Here is a 21,800-nt window from a genome sequence, read left to right on the forward strand (position 1 = left end):
CACTCAGTGGTATCACTGTGACAGAAAAAGAAGTTGATAGTTGTGTGTTGCTTAGAGAGACTTAGATGGCAAGAAGCTCCTTCTTGGGAACTGAGTGATTAGTCTGTTATTAACACCGTTTCCAGCCCTACTCCTGCTGCTCCGCTATAATTTGATTCTTCTCTACAATTCTGCAGTTTTACCAAGTGCTGGGTAAATGCTGTCTTGCTTGAAGGTCCTCCGAATATTTATGTTTAGATGTTTCTTCCCTCAAATCTCCTTTATTCTCTTTTTTCCTTGCATAACTATACAACAGTAGCACATTGTTAGGACAGGAGCTATAATAAAAGTTCTGGAATAAAACTTAGAAAAACCCCATCCCAGCCCCCACCAAAAATCAAACCAGACCAAAACACGCACACAAACCAAAAACTTAACATACACTGCCCATCCTGAAACACACCCAGATAGTTAGTGCAATGAATACTGAATCAGAATCAAAGTGCATAAGCTCTTTGTGACAGGAACTCTGCCAAAATTCCAGAATCAATCCAAATTAGCGGGGAAAAAAAAAAATTTTTGAAAAAAAAAAAGGTATTTTACAAGGAAATTCACAGATCTGAATGAAAACAGAGATGAGTTAGTTTTTCTAGTTTTTGGATTAATTTTTAGCTGGAATCTTTCTCTCTGTATCTTCTAATTTTGTAGAGTCTGATATACAAGTACTTGGGTCATGCTATTGCTACCAGAGATTCAAAGCCCTCAAATTTCATGGTCACTGAGCTCACTGAACAGCACAAGCAATGAGGTGCCAAATCCCTTCTGAGAAGTAATGAAGGATATAAGATTTTTCCTGAATAGTGTCTATATACTCAGTGTATTGCTGGGCAAGGCCTTCTATTCCCCCTTCTTTGACAAAATGGTATCACTACGCATCTCAGCAAATCTGCTGGCTTCAGCATGCTTAGCTACAGGAATGCAGGCTGTATGCAAATAGCCTAATTACTTTCCTCTACCCATTAAATCTAACATAACCTGAATAAGGACTGATAAATTATAACTTATTTCAGTGTTTCCAGAGGACTTCTGCTTCTAAACAAGATTTTACATTACAGCTACCCCACAAATACACAAGTGTAATAGATTTATTTCACCCAAGTTCAAAAAGTTAAAAGCTTCCTAGAAACTATCTAGACCATCAATTGAATCTGCAAAATCCCATTTTAATGGCATGACAATATCAGAAGATGTCACGTGGCTGCTGTTTTTATGACTATGTCACTGAATATACCTTTCGGTATAGCTCAAAGTGCTTCTGGGGTAGTCAGTACCACACAAGTATTGGAAATAGTGATGGAAAGTTAGGCAGTAGGATTGAAGTTCTGCTGCTGAGGAAACTTCTGCTGCGTGCTCATCTGACAGCCAGTGTGACAGCACAAATTGAGGTCAACCCACCTTACTTAGCATGGCCAGAAAAGTCTGGCTCCATCTTGTCTTTACTCTTGATTAAATAGTTGTAGGCGGCAACAAGATCTCCCGAAGACTGTCTATTCTACATGCAAAACAAAAGCTCTATTCCCTCAGCCTTTGCTTACAGGTAAGTGCTCCATCCCTTGACCATCTTTGATGGCGCTTCCCTTGACTGACTCCATTAGGCCAATATCTTTCCTGGACTGGGGGGCTCAAACCAAACACAATATAGCGGACATGGCTTCACAGGTGCCAAATGAGGATAAAGAACTACTTCCCTTCATTTTTTGGCCACACTTTTGCTAATGCAGCCCAAGATGTTGCTGGGTTTCTTCAGTGTAAAGGCACCCTGCTGCCTCATGTTCAACTTAGTGTCCACCAGGTACCCTCCGGTGTATTTCTGCAAAGCTGTTCTTTAGTCAGTTAGCCTGTACTGTTGCACGGGGTTATTTCTTCCCAGGTGTAGGACTCAGCATTTGTCTTTCCTAAATATTGTGAGGTCCTGCTCGTGTCATTTTTCTAGTTGGCCAATGTTCCCTCTGCCCTCAAGCATATCAATCACTCCACTTAGTTTGGTATTGTCCACAAACCTGATGAGAACATGCTCTGTACCATCAGCTAGGTTATTAAACTGGATATTAAACAGTGTTGGCCCCAGTATCACTCCCCAAGGGGTACCACTGGTAACTGGCTGCTAGTCGAACTTCGTGTAACTGATCACCTGCTGATTCATATTGTAACTGATAATCTCGCTTCTCAAACACATTTTATAGTCTGAAAAATGATAGTAATTAAAAAAAAAATGGTTAAAAACCTTCTTTATGAAAACACCTCCCGGTGTCTATCCTAACAGAGGCTTGTTTCCTTGAACTACAAGTCCATGTGGCACAAGTTCAGGACTTTGTGTTGCTGGAAGTTAACCAGGAAGCACCAAATACTCCTAGTGATGCGACAGCTCGGGGAATAATTTACACTAAGAGCTGCTTAAAGTTGTTTTGTCAGAAGTGCATGCTCTAGGACAGTCTGTCAAGATTACCCCAGAAAGATGGACAGCTTCACAGTCATCCCCCAAAATCAGTGCCATGGAGTACATATGAAAGGGATCCTGACTGTCCAGACCCACAACTGAAGCTTGTTCTTCACAAGCAGGATGCTGAACGTGCAGAACTTCTGTAAAAAAACATACTCTCACTCAGTTCCATTTGCTGTTGAGCACTGCATGGGAGACCTGTATTTGGTGTGAAGTATGAGAGTTTTTTTACTGAGAAGAAACTCATTTAATACTGCTGAAGTTTTTAATCTTCAAAAACCTACAGACTATGCCTGCAGGGAGCAGGGGAAACTTATAAATTACTTCGTTACAATGCAAAGCCTTTCCACTTCAGCATTAAATTAAGTTTTCTAATCCAGCCCCTCATATACTTAGCCTGCTTGAGAGCTTCTTGATGGGATAAAAAGCTATTAAATTTTATTATTACCTGCAGTGAATGCTTCTATAGAAATACACTTCTACCATGTACAAATAACATTAGTTTGAGAATCTGTGCTATTAGCAAAACCGCTTCAACCTGCAAAGAAAGACTTCAGAGGCTTGTGCCTCCAGCACCAGGAGCACACAAAGGTATTTGTCTTTGTGATTCTGTGGGCTGCGAAACAGCAGAAGGAAGCTGTGAGGAAGACAGCTCTCCCTGGAGAACCCCAGCCACATTTGAGCAGTCAGCGACCACTCTCTTGGTCTGTGAAATGGGTACGGGCATCTCTCCAGCCCACGGCAGCACTGAAACAGATGATGGTTCAGCTTTACTGTGCAGCACTGCACCTCCTGGGCACTGCGTCATGGCTCGGCTCCACTGCAGCAGCACGTCTGCAGCCTTGATGAAAACCCCCTGAATGACGAACACAACACACAACACGCCTCTGCTGAGGCATTTAGTGGTGTCTGTTTTCCTGCAAGGTGCTCTTTCTGCCCCAGATACTGAGTAGTGACAGCAAACCATTTAGTCAACAGAATATTTTTTTACTTCACATTGGGGTAAAAACACGTGACTTCAAGGATGTTTTCCTGAAAACTGGGATTTGCCTTGCTCAAGGAGAGATCAGATTTGGCTGCATGTCTCCCATGTCTCAGACAAATACCCTTACTAACTGAACTTCTGGCCATTTCAAAAACAGATGGTTCCTCTGCTTCCCCAGACACAAGTTTTCCTATTACAAAATTTTGATTCCATCAGGTCAGCATTTTCCAACGGGAAAAAGTTCTCTTATCAGAAACATACCCCGTGTCAAGAGACAGAACTGTACCTTTGACACCTATCTCTGAAAATATTAGGCTACTTAAATGCTTTATCTTCCCTCATTAAATTTCAAATGATTAAAGGGAAAAACAAGAGCCTGGTCCAGGAACACACAGATGTGCTCTCTCTGAATCAAGATGCTTGGCTTTATCTGCAGCGATGCCTTTGAATTAAGCCCTAGGATCAAGTACTATAACTTTGCATTCAAACCTTGGCCTGTTAAGCTCATCCAGAAGGCAAGAGGCATTTCAGTGCGAACCATCTGCTCTCACCCATCTCCAGTTCTACAGTATATTACTAACAAGTCTTACTGATGAATTTTGATAGCACAGGCAATTAAACATATAAGTGCACGGATGTAGTTTTTATTTTAAATATACATACTTGTATACACACCGTTTAAAAATGCCTGGAACAACAGGAAGAGGGGAAATTAAAATAAACAATGTTTCTAAAGGGTATGGACTCAAGCAGTGCGAAACTGGATTATACAGAAGCCTTGGAATCCATTAGCTCTGTCAATCTGTGCCATGGCTGGCATGGGGAGGGCAATAGAAATACTATTTGCAAGCAGCTTAGCTTATTGTCTGCTATAACCAGAAGATCTGTGGCAATCACCTGACTTCCATTAAAGTATTGATTGAGAGACAAGTTTTCTTGCTCTGAACTTAGGAAAAATAGAAAATAAAAGTTAAAAATAAAAAAGCCCCACAGCTTTGCAGTACTACAGGAAGACCTGGGCCAAGCATAAGCATCAGCCCAAACTTCCCAAACAACTCAAGTTTTAAGTACACTTGAGACCTTCAGACTTGGGAGCAGAGATGTACTACACACTTTGCAAAGTCTGAGAGAAGGCTGAGCAACCCTGCAAAGTTCACCAGTAGTGCCCAAAATGCTGAGAAAGGAGCTAAGCATGAAAGAAGGATCCGTTTCAGATCTAGCTCTACTTTCTCTTCTCACTGGTGGCTGTCTTAAAGGCAAACATTCTCACACTCATCTAATACTACATGAAGTCATTATCTTTCACCACAAACACATTTTATTTCTCCATTTATTCCCATCCTACCTGCTGGCAGCTGCCACCTAAAGCATACTAAGTCAATAAATTAATTTACTGTACACTTAGCTAACAGAAGTTTGCAAGCTCTTTGTACAGCTCAGGAAGAGATATGACCATATTTCTGCACTCACAGGAAAATTCAGGATCTGTAATAAGTCTCTTCTGTAGCCTTAACTGTCACTTTTGTGATCTGGGAGATTTAACTACCAGGCTTCTACAGTAAGTTATGCTAAGAGCATATCTTGCTGTTACTCAACAGAAGAAGGCTTTCCCCCTTCCCTCACATACCAGATTTCTAATTAAGGGAGATTAATCAGTCTCTTGCTGTGCTTAAAATTTGTATTTAACATGCAACAGTCCCATGAACACTGTAAATACATACACCAGCATCTCCTTCGCTCGTCTAGGATCCTTAACGCCTCTTGCAAGCAAGCAACACCTGCTGTAACTCCCCATGACTTCCATAGCAATTTACAACATCAGGCAACTCACAGGCTTGAGCCTTTTAAAGAGCTTAACAAGTTTGCATATATAATGGTGTTAGTGAGGAATGTTGTTTCCATGGAGCAAACAAAGTTATTCCTCATGTGAAAGCTGCTCAGTGCTGTTAATGAATGTTTTCTTGCCTCTAAGGGTCATCTCACATCCATTTCTGTTCATTCACACAATGAGGTGAGTAGCTGCAGTGGTACTGAATGGCAGGGAAGACAAGGTGGTGTCTCTAACCATGAGAGGGGTAGAAAAGACCTGTGAGGGTCTAGGAATGGAAAGGGAACATCCAGCACCACTAGCAGAAAGATGTTGTAGTGAAAAAAACATGCATAGCTTTTCTACATAAGTGTACACACTGGTGCAAATTATAGCCGTATAAAATACACACTTTTATTGTTATCTAAGACCTAGTCATGAAAAAGTAGATGACTAAAACCACATGGGTATCCAGAGGAGATTCCATCTTGGACAATACAGCACTGGAACAGAACACAATGCCCACACAATTATCATATGTGGTGGGCTAGGGGTCAGGTTTTGGGCTGGTTTTTGTTTGGTTTTTTGTTTGGTTCGTTTTTTTGGGGGGTTTTTGGTTTTGTTTTGTTTGTTGTGGGTTTTTGGTTGGTTTGGGGTTTTTTTTTGCTTGTTTGGGTTTTTTTGTTTTTTCGTTGGTTGGTTTTTGTTTGTTTGTTTGTTTTGTGTGTGGTTTTGTTGTTTTGTTTTGTTTCGGGTGTTTTGGGTTTTTTTGGCAAAAGGGTTGACAGAAGATACCGAAGAGAAGCTGGATACTGTAAGAGACTTTGGGGAAGATTAGAGGGAAATAACAATGGCCCAGGGAGAACTGAAGAATTGTTTTGTCTGATGCTTTGCCAAGCTTGTATTAAATAACAAAACAGTGTCCTAAAATAATTTACTAATATGCCAACAAGTCCCTCCTGGACTGATGAAAAATAAGGCTATGTAAGGCACTGCTAGTCTCTTTGAGCACCAGTTTCTGCTACCTGAGTTAAGACTGCAGGTCTCGGTGGTTGGAAACCTGCTCGTTTGCCAGGGTCTCCAGTGCCACCAAGCCTGCAGCAGCCCTTGGAGTGCTGCAAGTTCAGCTAAGCAACTTTCAGATCTTTTCAGAGGACTAACACTTCCTAAAGTCACAAATTATTATCTGCAGCAGTTTCAGCCTCCCAAACAAAGAATGACTAGCTAACTGGAGAAATCAAGATACGCTTTATTAAGATGAAAATCACACATTTTTCAGAAGAGCTCCTAACTTGTTCTGATCCCACTAAAACAAAGCAAGCAATTAAAAACATTCCTCTACTGAAAGTCTCCTTTGTCTTGTAAGCTATCCATCCGTACCTACCCTCTTGATTCAGATATTTATGTTATTTTATGCCACTTCTTCTCAGTGCAGACAGGCTCTGCCCCAGAGAATTTATCCTCCTATTTTAGCCAAGACTCAATGAAGCAAGATAGGGAAGAATAACCAGGAACATGGCAATGAAGCCATACCGCTATGAAATGGTATAAGGTGCTTCAATAAATAGACACGTGGAGAGAATGGTAACAAATTTGTAGAAAGATACTAGTTCACACAACGTATTGTGATACTCTAGATTGAAAAGATGAACATAGGCAAGTTTGGGAATGCCAGGCATGAGAAATAGGCAATTTACATTGCTTAGCTGGATTAGGATAATATGAATTTATAGATCAAAACAAAGGCAAAATCCTAGTTTGAGCAGAGCTATGCAGCTAAATCACAGCCATGCAAAGCTGCATCCTAAGTTTCCATGAACTGTCAAGAAAATGGTTTGAATACAACTTCAGAACAGTGCCTAAAGAAGGATTTTTATACGCAACTGCTTTCCATGATCTTTGACATATGGTTATCGAAAAGCAGATTGTTTTGTTCCCTTCCTATAACGCAGGTTTTTCCCCTCTCTTCTAGAGCAGAACTTTCAATGCAAAAAGTCACGAAAAAAGAATCTCGCACTATAAAGTGTTATATACTCAAAGCAGCAACTCCCTCCTTTCCTATGAGCACCCCAGGACAGCTTGTACATATCTCAATCACCAGTGTACATATGCAGCTCAAATCAAGGCTGTGAGGAACTTGGCAACATTTATCTTCATAGGCATGCCACTCCTGGAATCCTGTTGCTTTCTGACCTGCATTACAATACAAAAGAAGAAGCCAGAAATGTCTAGTTTTGTTTGACTTAAGGGTCACAAAGATGTGAAAATGCACAGGCTTGCATGGTTAAGATGGAAACTGAACTAGTCACCTCATTTCTCAGAGCTTGACTGAGGCCCAGATCCTGTAAAATCATTTTGAACATTTCTGTTCCTAGGCCAAGTTTCAGGTTAGGATTGGAGATCAGACTGGTGCTTGTATTCATTCCCCTGCATGCAGTTCCTTTCAAGTGCAAAGAGAGACAATAACACCCAGTACTACAATGTCTAAGTAAGTTTAGTAGAATTCAGGTCTTTAGTGTTTACAGCTTACCAAATAAAACTACAAATCGAAAAAGTTTGGTTTTGTTTTTTTAAAAACAGTTTTGTTTCCTACCATCTAAGGACAAAGATAATTCTAGGATTTCCATTTTAACACCTGCAAACTTTCAGTGCTGCTGCGTGATCTTCAAGACTCCAACAACCTTAGCAATAAAAGGAAAAAAATTTTTAAAAAAGAAAGAAGGAAGAAGGAAGGAGGAAGAAGAAAAAAGAAAGAAAAAAAGAGAAAAGAAGAAAGAAAAAAGAAAAAAAAGAAAAGACAAAAGAGAAAAAAGAAAAGAGAAAAAAGGAAAAAAGAAAATAAGAGAAAAAATCTTGCAGTCAGTATTTTACAGAATCACTGCTATCACTAATGGCTCTTAAAAACCTTCTAAAAAAGCAGAGATGTTGGGAAAACATTTAAAAACGGCCTCAAAATAAAAACAATAGTACTTGATTAAGATTAAAACAATGCAGAGATTTCAATGTCTGTTATCTGCACATGAAAGTCCAGGGAATTATAAACTGAGCTAGGAAAGGAATATGACAGGACAAAAATAAGTATAAACCAAATAGCTCCTATCCTAAACTATCCCTCTATGAAAAGAGGGAAAGTGCTTTAAGTCAGAAGTATGTGTATGCGAATTCTGGCTACAGTGACTGCTGTGTGCTGCAGCATACAGACACTTGGGGATCTGCCACCACAAAAAAAAAAAAAAAAAAAAAAAAGAGCAGTTTGCCAACAACATACCAAACATTAGTGGTCTCTAACATAACTACAGGCTTTGCTCAGGATAGAGTTGCCAAATGACAGCAGGGTTTTTATTCAACTGCTCGCTTCACTTTCTCACTGTGGAACAACTGTCTGCCTGGCTATTGAAAACTGTATATTGATAAATGTGTTTGTTATATGTATACAGAAACACCACAAGGTTGCAGACAACTCCAGGGCCTTTAATCACCCAATCATTTCTCAAAACAGTTACTGTGTGAACAGTAAAAAGAAAGTGCTATTGTTTCTCACAAGTACTAACCAACCCAAAACTGGAGACGAGATTTGCACAGCAAGACTCAAAGCATGTTAAAAAGGAAGTCTCGAATCTAGCAGCTCTTCAGGTTCATTGGCTTGCTTTGATTACCATTTTACAAGCCATGAACTCTTAGTTTAAGCATGGTCTTTTTGTTTCCATGTGGTCAACCTGTACAGGCTCAGTTTAAAATACTCAAAAGCAATGAAAGGTAAAAATGGCTGGATTTACTGTTGGCTTAAGGAGGACAAAATACCGCTCTGTACCTGCCCGTGACTATATCAAAGTTCAAGTGAAAGCAGATGAAGTTTTCCATTAAGACACACAAAGCAGAAAGACAGCTGCCTTCTTTAGTCAGCTAAACCATGTTAAAACCCTACTGGCATAAGAGCACAATATGGGCAAACTGTCTTTTAGTAGGGGCAGAAGAGCAGGAGATCAGTACCCATGTGCAGTCTGTTCAGAGACAAACTGTAAGCAGTCTCTTGAAAAACACCATCAAAGGAAACTAAATGCCGGTTCAGCACCACTGCGAACAAGGTTCATTAGTCCACATCCAAACTGAACAAACTAGGCAGCACAAACTATTAGCATCTTGCCTTTGTCAGTTCTAAAAGAACTGGAAGTAAAATCTTTGCCTCAAAGCAGCATTAGGATAGTAGAAGCAACTGTTCTTTCCAATCACATTGCTCAGATCGGTCAGTTGTCAAAAAATCCAAAAAACAAACCGAAACAAAATAAAACAATAACAGAGCCTCTCCCATGAAACTCAGCTGTAGGAGATATTAATTTAGAATTATTAGAAAGTAGCTGCTTGTGTTGTAACAACTTCATTATTTTGCCCAAAGAAGAATGCAACTGCCTGTCACATCTGTGTTTCTGTAGGTGAGCCAGCCTCTGCTGATGCACCAAAATTTGCTGTCCTTGAAATGAAACTTAACAGTGTCTGGAGCAGTAAAGGATCAAAATTTGCAAGTTAAAAGAAAAAAACTTTGAGAATCTGATAAAAAAATTAGCAGGAAATGAAGTGACAGTCACTTCACTGCTCTAAGACTGACTAGGCTGGGTTTTTTGGACTCTGTCCCTTGGGGCATCGTTTTCTCTCTCTGCGCATCTCTTCCAGACATCTAGATATCTCACTAAAATGACAATGCATGTCCACACAGCAGTCGTAGTCACGTGTGCCTGTGACAGCTCTGTCAAGCCTCACACAGTCACTTCCCACTCTTTAGCCAAAAGAGCAGCCACTTACCTGCTGCTGCTGAGGGATCTGCTGCCAAGTGCATTCCTCCTCCTACCAGCTCAGAAGGACACGTACATGCTGCATGACTGACCTCATGTTCCCTCTTCATAGTCCATCCCACCCCAAAGATGTTTGAGGACCAGACTAAAAATTCACATTTGAAAACTTTCAAAGGCTACTGAAAAAAAGAAAAATCATAATCCATTAAGTTAGAATAAGCAGCTCAATCTCCTAGCCATATTAATAACCAGCACACTCAAAGAAGCAAATAGAAAACCTGCTTAAGCAGCAGTGAGACAAGGCCCAAACCTCTTTACACTTGCCTTCATGAAAAATATTTCTATGCCAAACCACCACAGTTGCTTGCTGAGATGACACAACTCTAACGCCAAGTCAAAAGTATTTGCTTCCACAAGTCATGCCAGTGGGAGCTGGGTGCTACATCAATTTAAGTATTATACATAACCTAAATTGACATGATGTTTGAATGCAAACATCAGTGTGCAAGGAATTGCATAAACACAGGAAGATAATCAGTCTTGCCTAAAACACTCCTATAGTCTAAACCAAGTCCTGATAATTTAGAAAAATATGGATGATTTCATCCTGATCTTTCAACATGCTGTATTAACTATTCTACTTTGTCCAGTCAATCTATATCATAAGAATTAAAAGGAACAAGTAAAACAAGTAATTTAATTAATAATTGGGACATACTACTAGCTTTTAATTAACTTCCCAAGTGAAATTGCTAGTATTATCTAAACTCTTTGCTTGCTAAACCAGATGCATGATGCATCCTTCGGCCACTTCTTCTCCAGATAGCCCATCATACTTCCATTTCTACCCTGTAACAGCATTAGAACGAAAGCCTGATTATTCAGTCCACCACACTGAGGTCTTCCACATTTCAATCAAAATACTTTTTTTTCAGTAACCCGTTTGAGACAAAGGAAATTTAGCTCAGGTGTTACCTTCCCTTCTTTCAAAAGGAAGTGGAGCACCACCCATCAGGCATCAAAAGGCTCATCTTGCTTCCAGTTTCCAGTGCTAGACTACTCACAGTCAGAAATCTACCCTATCTGATTTTGCAGTTGTGTTATTAAGTATCTTCTCTAGTCATCAGTAGAAGAAGATGAAATGAAAATGCAAACTGGAGAAGCCATTTCCAGTAGATAAACTCCTTGCTAGCTCTTTCCTACCTATTGCTAAGCTAGCCTTCTATCTAGAGGAAAGACCTCTGTGATTTTTTTCCTGCTTTATTATTAGGTTGGAAACAATAGCCTTTTTGTTCTATGGCAAGAATACAGGAGCTGAAGCTTCGCGCACAATTGTGTGATCATCGCACGGCCCTGTGTCCCAACCTCGCTGAAACACAGCAGGCACAAAGCTATTCAGCTGACTAGTGAGAAGATAAAGGACGGTCCAAGGGAAACAATGAACAAAACTGTCACATCTAACAATGCAGAAGGCCACTTCAGTATTCCCACAACCTCTTGCCAATTTTTCTTTCCTTGTGTGATTTCCTCCGTCAAATAACTGCTGTCAGTTTTGACTGCTTACATGATTAATTATGCTGACCATAAATACTCTTAGGAGAAATGAGAACATTGATTTAAAGCTGGAACATTTATTTGTAATAATAATCATAACTTTATGTCCTTGAACATAAAGGAGGGTCTGAGACACTGAGCAGTTTACTCACTAAGCTCCAAAACCCAGATCCTGCCTGATCAGCAACTCTGAGGTAGGTCCAGCCTACAAGGGCCAAGTTCCAGATCACGTAGGCCCTGTGGAGGACACCCATGTAACAAAACTACTCTACAAGCCAGGGCAGAAGTATCGTTCCTGAAATGCAGAGACTTTTCTAGAAGTGTTTTGGCTGGTTACGGTACAACTAGAGCCTTCTGGGTGTGCAGCAGCAGTAGTTGCTGTGCAGATTTTCAGCTGGTTTACAGCTGTGCCTGTTCTCTGTAGCATCAAAGGGTTTCAGTTCACTGCTTCACTCAGCTATAGCAGCAGATATAATGATAATATGCTGTGCTTGTGTTTTGTGTTTTCAGTGGGTCAAATCCCACAAGCAAGTAGGAAATTTTTGTGATGTTCATTCATGAGAGCAAGTGGTCCCACTTTGAAGAAAACAAAGGGACAACTAAATGATGCTCGCCTCAGAAATTTTTTTGCCGTAGCCACTAGGCTGCAACTAATTGACCCAACGTGCCAGCAGGCCTGCAAAGTGCTGCTAGAAGCCCTGCTCCTTGACTTTGCAAAAGTAAACTACACGCCAAGCTTAGTGGTGAAATTCTTCACCACAATTATAAGCTTTTGCTGAAAGTGCTTCTGTAACTTCTAGATGAAGAGATGATCATTTTAGGCATGATCTGTTTTGCACGTGATGACTCATTGATCTAAACACTGTATATTCCATCCAGCAAAGCCATACAGTTTAAGTGGCCAGTGAGAAACCCAGATACGCAATGAAAACAAGATACTTGCTTCAGCTCACACTGCTTTAAATTGTAGCATCTGACTCATGTGCTGGGGAAGAGAAGATTAATCCTAAATTCAGTACAGTTCTAATATATATAACATTCAACCTCAGTCTGACTGTCCTCCTTTGAACTCCACACTGTATTCTTTGTATCTGGGGAGAGTGGAGATAGGGTGAGTTGGGGTGTTTCCCTTCACCTTTAAAAAAAAAAAAAGAGGAATAGGCTAATATTTTCTTCACTTCTCACTTCTTTACATTTGCCCAACTAAAAAGAGACTTACCCTGCTTGGCAAAACTAACTGAAACAACAGCAGAAAAAGCTCCAAATATTGTTAAAGAAAAAAAAATATGATAATGTATTTAAAGTAATTACATAGTACTGAATAACAATATATTTTCATGTGTTAAAATAATAGAAATTATGATTATTTAATTACACATCATGATGATAATTAAGGAAATTGTAAAATAGTTTGATTTTCAAATGTAACAGCCAGTTACTTTCTAGGCAACATACAGATAAGGAATTCACCACATTATGGTAGACATTAACTATCACACCTTAGACATCAGCTATAGAATGCATGTGAAAAACAAAAGAAAGCATGTTAAGACAACATGCAAAATTATTAGTCCAAGGAAAATTCCAGGTGAATGAAGTATCCAAAAACAACACAGCTCTTAAAATAGTGTAAAGTTGTATTACAGTAAAATTATAAGTTGAAGTTATTTTACAGTATTTCAACACAGATTAAAAAAAAACCCCACAACTTTGGTCTGCCAAAGTTATGGAAGGTAAAATTAGAAATAAGACACTTAAAACCCACCAGAAATTAATATGTTTGTAGAGAGTTCACCCTGGCTGGACACCACGTGCCCACCAAACCCTCTCTATCATTCTCCCTCTTCAGCTGGACAGGGGAGAGAAAATATAATGAAAAACTTGCAGGTCGAGCTAAGAACAGGGAGATCACTCACCAGTTACCATAATGGGAAAATAGACTCAACTCAGGGAAATTAGTTTAATTTATTGCCAATCAAAAGTCAGAGTAGGGTAATGAGAAATAAAAACAAATCTTAAAACACCTTCCCCGTACCCGTCCCTTCTTCCCAGGCTCAGCTTCACTCCCCAATTCTCTACTTCCTCAGCACAGCGGGACAGGGAATGGAGGTTGCAACCAGGCCATCACACGTCTCTGCCATTCCTTCTTCCTTGGTCTATTGCTCTTCCCCAGCATGGGGTCCCTTCCACAGGAGACAGTCCTCCACAAACATCTCCAATGTGAGTCCCTTCCACAGGGTGCAGGCCTTCAGGAACAGACTGCTCCAGCCTGGGTCCCCATGGAGTCATGAGTCCTGCCAGCAAACCTGCTCCAGACTGGGCTTATTTCTCCAGGGGACCACAGGTCCTGCCAGGAGCCAAATCCAGTGTGGGCTTCCCACTGGGTCACAGTCTCCTTCTTCAGGCATTCACCTGCTCCAGTGTAGAGTCCTCCCTGGGCTGCAGGGGACAGCTGGTCTCACCATGGTCTGCACCATGGTCTGCAGTGGAGTCTCTGCTTTGGTGCCTGAAGCATCTCCTCTCCCTCCGTCTTCACTGGCCTTGGTGTCTGCAGAGCTGTTTCACAAATTTTCACTCCTCTCTCTGGCTGCAGTTGCTGTTGCACATTCCTCTCCTCCCTCCATTTCTTGAATATGTTATCCCAGAGGTGCTACCACTGTCACTGATGGGCTCGGCCTTGGCCAGCAGTGTGTCCATCTTGGAGCCGGCTGGCATTGGCTCTATCAGACATTGGGGGGATCTTCTAGCAGCTTCTCGCAGCAGCCGCTCCTGTAACGTCCTTGCTACCAAAACCTTGCCACGCCAGCCCAATACAACATCCCAGATTGTTAGGCTGTGTGTGTCACATGGAGGCCTGTCTTGTTCAGCATCCCCGTGCTATCACCACATGCAAACCCATTCAAGAAAGGGCAAATAAAGGCAGGAAGAAACAGGAGTTGCTACAGGGAAATTGACAACCAGAAGACAGAATCTTTCCAGAAGCTGTGCTAATTATTAAGAAAACTACATGCAGTAGAGGTTTAACTGTACGTATTTTAGTTTCCCTGCCTCAGCTTTGTCCTTCCCATATGAATTAAAAACGGTTTGGGGGAACGCTTTCACTTGTAATACATAGCACCACAACAGGGACCCCAGTATGTTTGCCGCTTCCTGCTCCTGTGACAATTAAGTGCTACAGTAAGACATGAGAGAGCAAAAGCTTAGACACCCGAAAGCTAACCTGGCAATGGTGAGTCGTTCCTTACACAACATGTTCCCTCCAGTGACACGGGACATTATTTATTAACTAGAGCAATTGTTACAGGGGTCTTACTTATCTCACCAGAAAATGAACTCAAAACAATGGAAGATCCTTATTCATAAATACTATTAAAGAGCCTTTTTCCTTAGAGTGATGACTTTTATAATGCAATCCTTGGCACGAAAAGTAACCAGAGAGTAAACAGCATCTTTACAAATACTAGATACAATAGATGACCTAGGAAACATCTACATAGCTTCTTCTGTCAGTCCACTCTGAATGAATTAATATTACAATGTAAATTTACATGGACTTTAATTTTATGAAGTTCAGTTATAAGTACACCTGAATGCTATTTCCAAAAATAACCAATTATCATAAATTCAAAGAATTTATGACCAAATGCATGCTGGTTCTTGGCCTCTCAACTATTTGCTGTCATAAAACTCATGATAGTCACTGAATGAAAGGCTTTTTATTGTAAGATCATCCTACTAAAAGTTGAGAGTGCACATATATGCTAGAAACACTCCCTCTAGTTTAATTTTAAATTATTTCCATATTTATGTTTCCACAGTTTGCATAAGCAACTGTTTTACCAATGGGCCCCAAGAGTCAGCAGCTGCCCCTGAAGAGTGTTCAAATATAATTTCCTTGGTTCAGTTTTGCATGGGCATCATCTCATTCCAGTATACTTACACTAACTCCACAGTGAAGTGAATAAAATCCCCTTTCCTTACAAAGCAGTAGATATTTAAGAAAGATTTGACCTAATGGGATGGTACGCTACCCAGTGCTAAGATGTGCTGTTCATAACTTCCACAAAAACATCCCTGGTGAATCTTTGCTTAACTTGTTGCAGAACAACATGCTGAATTTTGTCTAATTCTGTCAATTAATCATTACTTCCACATGGCACAGCACATGGCAGAATTTTGAAAATAGATGAAAGGGAAGGAATCATAAGAACAGAAGCTGCAGATAGGTAGGAAAAAAAAAAGTATTTGCTGACCAGTGCATTTTTCCCATTTGCAAAGGGAAGGCAGAGAATCTATCATTTTGGGATAAAGTCCTAGTGAGACTGGCACAGGAAAATCTACAGAGAAATAAGTATGCTAGCCATAACAACTTATATATCACAACAGCTGAGGGTGAGACGATGACTTCATTACCTAAGAAAAATGAGTCCATTGTCATTCACTCCTTGGCAGTAAAACTAGAGTTATCATTACCTTTCTCACATGGACACTGGTGACAGCCAAGAAAGTTTAATTAAAAAAATCACTCTCTCCTCTTCCTTTCACTCCCTACTAAATTTAAGCCCTACTATACAAGTGTAGCCTGATCCTCATCATCAAACTAACTAGGCAGGTGGGCACAAGCTAGCGGGAACTGCTGCAAACACAGCTAAGGCACAGCAGAGGAAGATCTGCAGCTGAAGTGTTCAAAAGTGAAACAGGGAAGAAAACACAACTAAGCAGGTGTGTCAAAGAGGCATTTCAAGCTATTGCAAAAGTAAGCAAAGGTTTTAAGTTGCTCTTCTAGAGAACACAGAATAGTTTGGGTTGGAAGGGACCTTTAAAAGTCATCTAGTCCAATCCTCCTGCAATGAGCAGGGACATCTCCAACTAGATCAGGTTGCTCAGAGCCCCGTCCAGCCTGGCCTGGGATGTCTCCAGGGATGGGGCATCTACCACCGCTCTGGGCAACCTGGGCCAGTGTTTCACCATCCTCATTGTAAAACGTTTCTTCCTCATGCCTAGTCTGAATCTCCCCTCCTTTAGCTTAAAACCATTAACCCTTTCACTGTTGTAACAGGCCCTGATAAAAAGTCTGTCCCCACCAGACATGTAGATACACATGTAGATGTAGAGCTGTATGCGACAGGAAGCAGCAGAAGGCCGCAAAAACTGAATCCTGAGCCTAAGGATGCCAGTCTGCAGAGTCCTTCACCACACCGGTGTCATACATACTTATGTTAAGTCAATATTTTAATGAAGTCTAAACACAACAAGTAACTGTAAAAGCTGGCAATGGAAGTTGCAGTCTCCTTTGTACAAGCATTATTAAGTCACTTTAAGTGCTGCCTGCTAAAGAAAAAAATTAAATTCCTAGAAGTTTGCTGAGTTCCTGAATACTACTCTGTAGTCAAATGTCAACCAGCTGAGAAAGTGAGGAAGGATTTCACCAAAACTTCACATTCCACACTCACGTGCAAGGATGATGAATAATTTTACTGAAAAACAGAAGTTGAAGGCTAAGAAAGGGAATGGATAAAGTAACTGTAGCATACTAAACACACGATCTTTCACTTCGAGGTCCTCTCCCCATCTGATTACCCCTGGGTTACAAACAGTAGTAGTTTTATTAGGCTATTGCTGCTAGAGATGTGCTGCGAAGTGTTTGTTGTGCTTGTGATGTTAGCCTGTGCTGGTACCAGGGGATACACAGTCATCCTCAAAATAGGATAAAATAATTTTGACAATTCATGACATACATTTAATTGTACTATCCAATTGCAAGGGTTTTCCCAGGCTCATCAGCCTGAAATTTAGTGGTCTGACTGTTCTGCATTGGATCCCTCAGCACACCAGCTGTAGCACTTACCACTGCAGCCTAATAGACAAAGCAATAGAAAAGAGTTGGCAGGCAAAAACAAAAATGTGATTTTATGGCCTAGCATATACCCACAAAAACAGTGGTGGAACACAAGCCCAATCAATATAGGACCATGGGGACCCCTGTTTATGTAACATGAAGCCAGAACACATTAAACTCTCAAGTTCTTTCCAGTGTTAGAGGTTTGCAGCATGCGTTGTACAGACCTTGGAACGATATCTGATTTACTTTGCCAGCAAAAACATTACAGATGGAACTGTCAAGTCTTCTTGTTTAGTGGCGCCTGCTTTTCTAACACGTGACTTTTTTAAATAACAACCATCACTCATCAGATAAATTCAATGTCTTTTCCAGCACCTGCAAAAACTGCTTTGAGGACAAAGAATAGACTTCAAGAATTGACAATCTACAACTTCCCCTCAAAAAGCCATTCTAGGCTGTTTTAAATTTCATGCTTTCAATTATTATAATTCTAGTTTATTGTTGGTGTGTAGGGCTGTATCTGACAATTACTTACAGCACATTTTGCTATTTCTTCTTTTTTTCCACATCAAGCAGTGGGCACATGCTAGATAAGATCGTCCTAGAGATAAATTGGGGGTGTGCACGGTGTAAAAATGACTGCAGCCTGCTTAAGACTCCTGTCCTACAAGTCTTGTTCATATTATAATTTATTTCCTCATACCACTCAGGATTCAGAGAAAGCTTAAGGGAATTCTTAGTCATGTCAACGGGAAAACCAGCATAAGGTGTAGTCAAAACGCAGCCTTGGAAGCAGGACATCATGAAATTTCACTGGGTTCAAACCCTAAAACTAGATGCTGAAAACAGGTTCAAGGTTCAACCTCAGAGTCTGGCTCCTGCTGCTTTCCTCACTTGTCCTTGGAAGTAAGGACTAAAACATCATTACAACAGTGTATTACATAAAGCAGCCTTTTGTTTAAATACAATGTTATTACAAAAAAAAAAAAGTCCAAACAAAACTATTTCATAACAATGAACGCTTTATTATTTCATGGCAAAGAACCCATAAATGAATGCTGCAGCCATACAAGCAGAGAAAGAGTTAATGAATACAGACAAAAAATGTTATTTTGGGGCCTCTCAAAATTGCCTGGGAAATTTGCAGAAAATCACTACTACCAAATGAAATCATCTAACAATTAATTCTAGACCATAAACTTTGTATTATGGAAATGCCAATAACAAATTCTGTAAAAGAAAAAAATAAAATAAAATAAATAGCAGAGCTGTAGTTAATCAGAATACCAGGAAGGGAAAAAGCAAACTTGGAAGACTGACACTGGCACAGCCCTTGCTGATAAAAAGGAAGGAGCAGGAAGCAGGCAGCTTGTGCGATACAGCTTAAGCCATACATATGCAAAGACCTGAAGATCTACAAGCAAAAAAATCAGTACTTGCTAACAAGAAGATACATCACACAGAACTGCAGCATATATAGAAAGGTCTGGTCATAACAGGTACGTTGCTTTTTATTAATCGGTTGTTTCTGCGGAAGACATGTTTTTGCAAATTTTGGCTGGCTGAACTACAAGAAACTATTTCACAGTTCCTGCTTCGCTACAGGTGCAGCATCAAGACTGGAAACTATATTTTTCCTATAAACTTACAAGCACTTAAAAAGCACAACAAAAAAAAGCTGAATACAACAAGGTAATTCCTTTAAAAAGCTTTTCTAATGCTGAACTTCATTGATTGTCCATACCAAATATAGGGATATTAACAAGGAACTTTGTGAAAGGCAAAGCTTCTTGCTCAGGCTGGTAGCATTTCAGTCTCTCCATGTCCAGTCTAGACTTTGACGCATTAGGAAAATCATGACCATTTGGCAAATACGCAAGCGGCATTAGCTATAGTTATTATTGGAAGCAACTCAACCAAACGTTATACCAGTAGCTTCTCTCAAAACAGATAGCATTTAGCAAAGCACGCCTGAAATTTACTTAACAAATAGAGTTTTAATACATGTATTCTAACTGTAGCACTGAAAGAAAACTGCAACATGTTTCTGTAATAGATATAACTATTTAATAGGAAGCAACTGTTGACAGTGGTCCGTTAGATGCTTACATCTGATTAACTACACATACTAATCAACACTTCACTCCAAGCGCTCAATATTAATCAGAACTGCTGGCTAATAAGGGCCTATATGCATACATATCCACATTTATACAAACATGTGGTGTTAAACATGATACTGTCAATCTCCTTTCAGAAAAGATTTTTAAGTTTGTCAGTTCGATCCATGTTTCTTGCAGATGTTTTTGAATGAGTGTTTTTTGTCATTTCTTTGTTTCAGGGAGTTTGGTCTTGTTTCTTTGGGAATGTTTTTTTGCTTCATTTAAGACTATTCATTCCACCGAGATAATGTTGAAAAACTCTGTTCTGTGCAAAATTTGGATGACAACCTCAAGAGAAAGATTGATCTCCTGCCTTTTCTACAGCAAAAAGGCAGCATCACCTTAATCACAAACTGCCTGTTACTCAACGTGAATGATGTTTTTTCTAATCTAATCCTCATTCAGCAACAAGAAGTATTTGCTTTCTTGCAATATTACATTGCATAAGCTCATAGAGCATCCTTGCTTCTCCTGAGGTTCAATGTAACACATACCTAGCTGGCAAAAGGTAGTCACAGGAGATTCCTATAAGATTTCCATTTCAATTAACTGGATTTCAAATGTTAAACTATATTGCCTCTATAATGATATAATTTCCATAATGAAACTGGTTGGCAATTTTAGTAACCCACAAAGCATTTCCTGAAGGCCCAAAACACCACAACTTCATAGATTATGAGGTATCTGTCCTAAAATATTCATGAACACTGCAGTTTGACAGTGTGGCAAAGTGAATAACGACATGTTTAAGAAGGCACTGCAGCAGCTGCCCTCCTAAGTCCTAAGGTCCTAGCTATGCCTCACGGGAGGGTGATGCTCTTCAATAACCTTCTAGCCATTTTGCTCTAAGGACACAAACAGGGCAAAGTAACTTTTCCACTGAGGCTCTGCATTCTTCTCCCCACTCTATTTTAACCCAGGAATCATCCCGATTCTTCACCACCTGAACGACGCAAATTACATATAATTTATCTTTAACATGCGTTAACTCAACAGTGTTAAGAGCAGCCGTAAAACCACTTTTTCCTTCCCCAAGGCCTTTTTCCCTCATGACCCTCAGGAATTCCCTGAGCAGTCAGAATCAACTTTTTAATGTTTTTAATGTTTTTAAAATGCTGACCAAATCTCCTCATTCTCATGAATGTTTAGAAGTAGTATGAGGGAAGCATCTAAGAATGCTCAGCTTGGTTGAGACACTCCGACATACAGGTCACGAAGCTCTCACTCTTCTCCTTGGACATTTAAGGGTGCTGTTGTTAATTGTCTTCTACCTGCATGCTCCAAGTGCAACCCCTCTGTCACTGAGCAGCTACCCAGATAGCACAGAGGGAATACAAACCAGATCCTTTCAACCTCACCATACAATGCTCTGGTAAAGGCTGCCAGCAAGACTGGTGAAATCGGTGGCATCTACGCTAGCTACTTGGGCTGGAACTCCCACATCAGATACTCTCAAATCCATTTCCACAGGAATGGTGATATATCAATCACTGTGCAAAATTTTGACAATGAAGCTGTATATAGCATGGCTCAGGTGCACAAAGGGCAGAGCAAATGGGAATAGACCTGAAGCCACTGCCGCCTCTGGAGGAGGCTGGAAGTCTGGCAGCCAGGCTTGGAGTGTCCACCGTAGTTTTCTGGCTGAAGATCTGAGTAGGACTCAACCATAAATATTAGCTTGCTTCTGCAATTACCTTTTCTAAAGAAGGCCAGATTTCTATAATAACTTGTTCCTGTGCCAAAGCATCTCTGATAAAAGCGGGTTTTGAGGGTGGGCTTTATATGGAGTGTGGGTTTTGTGTGTGGTTTGTTTTGGTTTTGTTAGTTTGTTTTGGAGGGGGAAATTTTTTGTTTGGGGTTCATTTAGTTGGTTTGTTTTTTCTGCTGTGAGTCTTGGAAGGCAGACCTATAGTTGGGAAGGAAAGCAAGGAGCCTTCTGGTCAGTCTGGATGACACTTCATAAAGAAAATACTGAAAGAGCCCCATCACTGGATGAGAAAACAGAAATCAAAATGGTGTATGCAACCTGTGATCACGGTAAAGCACAAATTTCTGTGCATATGAACAGAGCCCAACATCCCATGACAGATTTACATTTTCATCTTCTTTCCTTTGTGAAAGGCAGTAGCAAAGTTGCACTTTTAAATACAGAGATGATACTTGGGGCAGGGGTACGTCTTTATA

At 40.3% G+C, this 21,800-nt stretch overlaps 1 protein-coding gene across 3 annotated transcripts in view; it reads right to left on the reverse strand.

The window, feature by feature from the left end:
* FBXL7 (F-box and leucine rich repeat protein 7) overlaps positions 1-21,800 on the reverse strand; it is a 186,666-nt gene that overhangs the window by 59,965 nt on the left and 104,901 nt on the right. The window contains exon 1 of one of the 3 annotated variants that reach the window (XM_065628815.1): positions 10,069-10,123. The exons of the other annotated variants lie outside the window; for them this stretch is intronic. Within the exon in view, the coding sequence (XP_065484887.1) occupies positions 10,069-10,102 (34 nt within the window). The 5' untranslated portion in view covers positions 10,103-10,123. Of the gene's footprint in view, positions 1-10,068; positions 10,124-21,800 lie in introns of those variants that run through there. 3 annotated transcript variants of the gene reach the window in all.

Source organism: Caloenas nicobarica, chromosome 2 (assembly GCF_036013445.1).
Source record: "Caloenas nicobarica isolate bCalNic1 chromosome 2, bCalNic1.hap1, whole genome shotgun sequence".
NCBI classification, from domain to species: domain Eukaryota; kingdom Metazoa; phylum Chordata; class Aves; order Columbiformes; family Columbidae; genus Caloenas; species Caloenas nicobarica.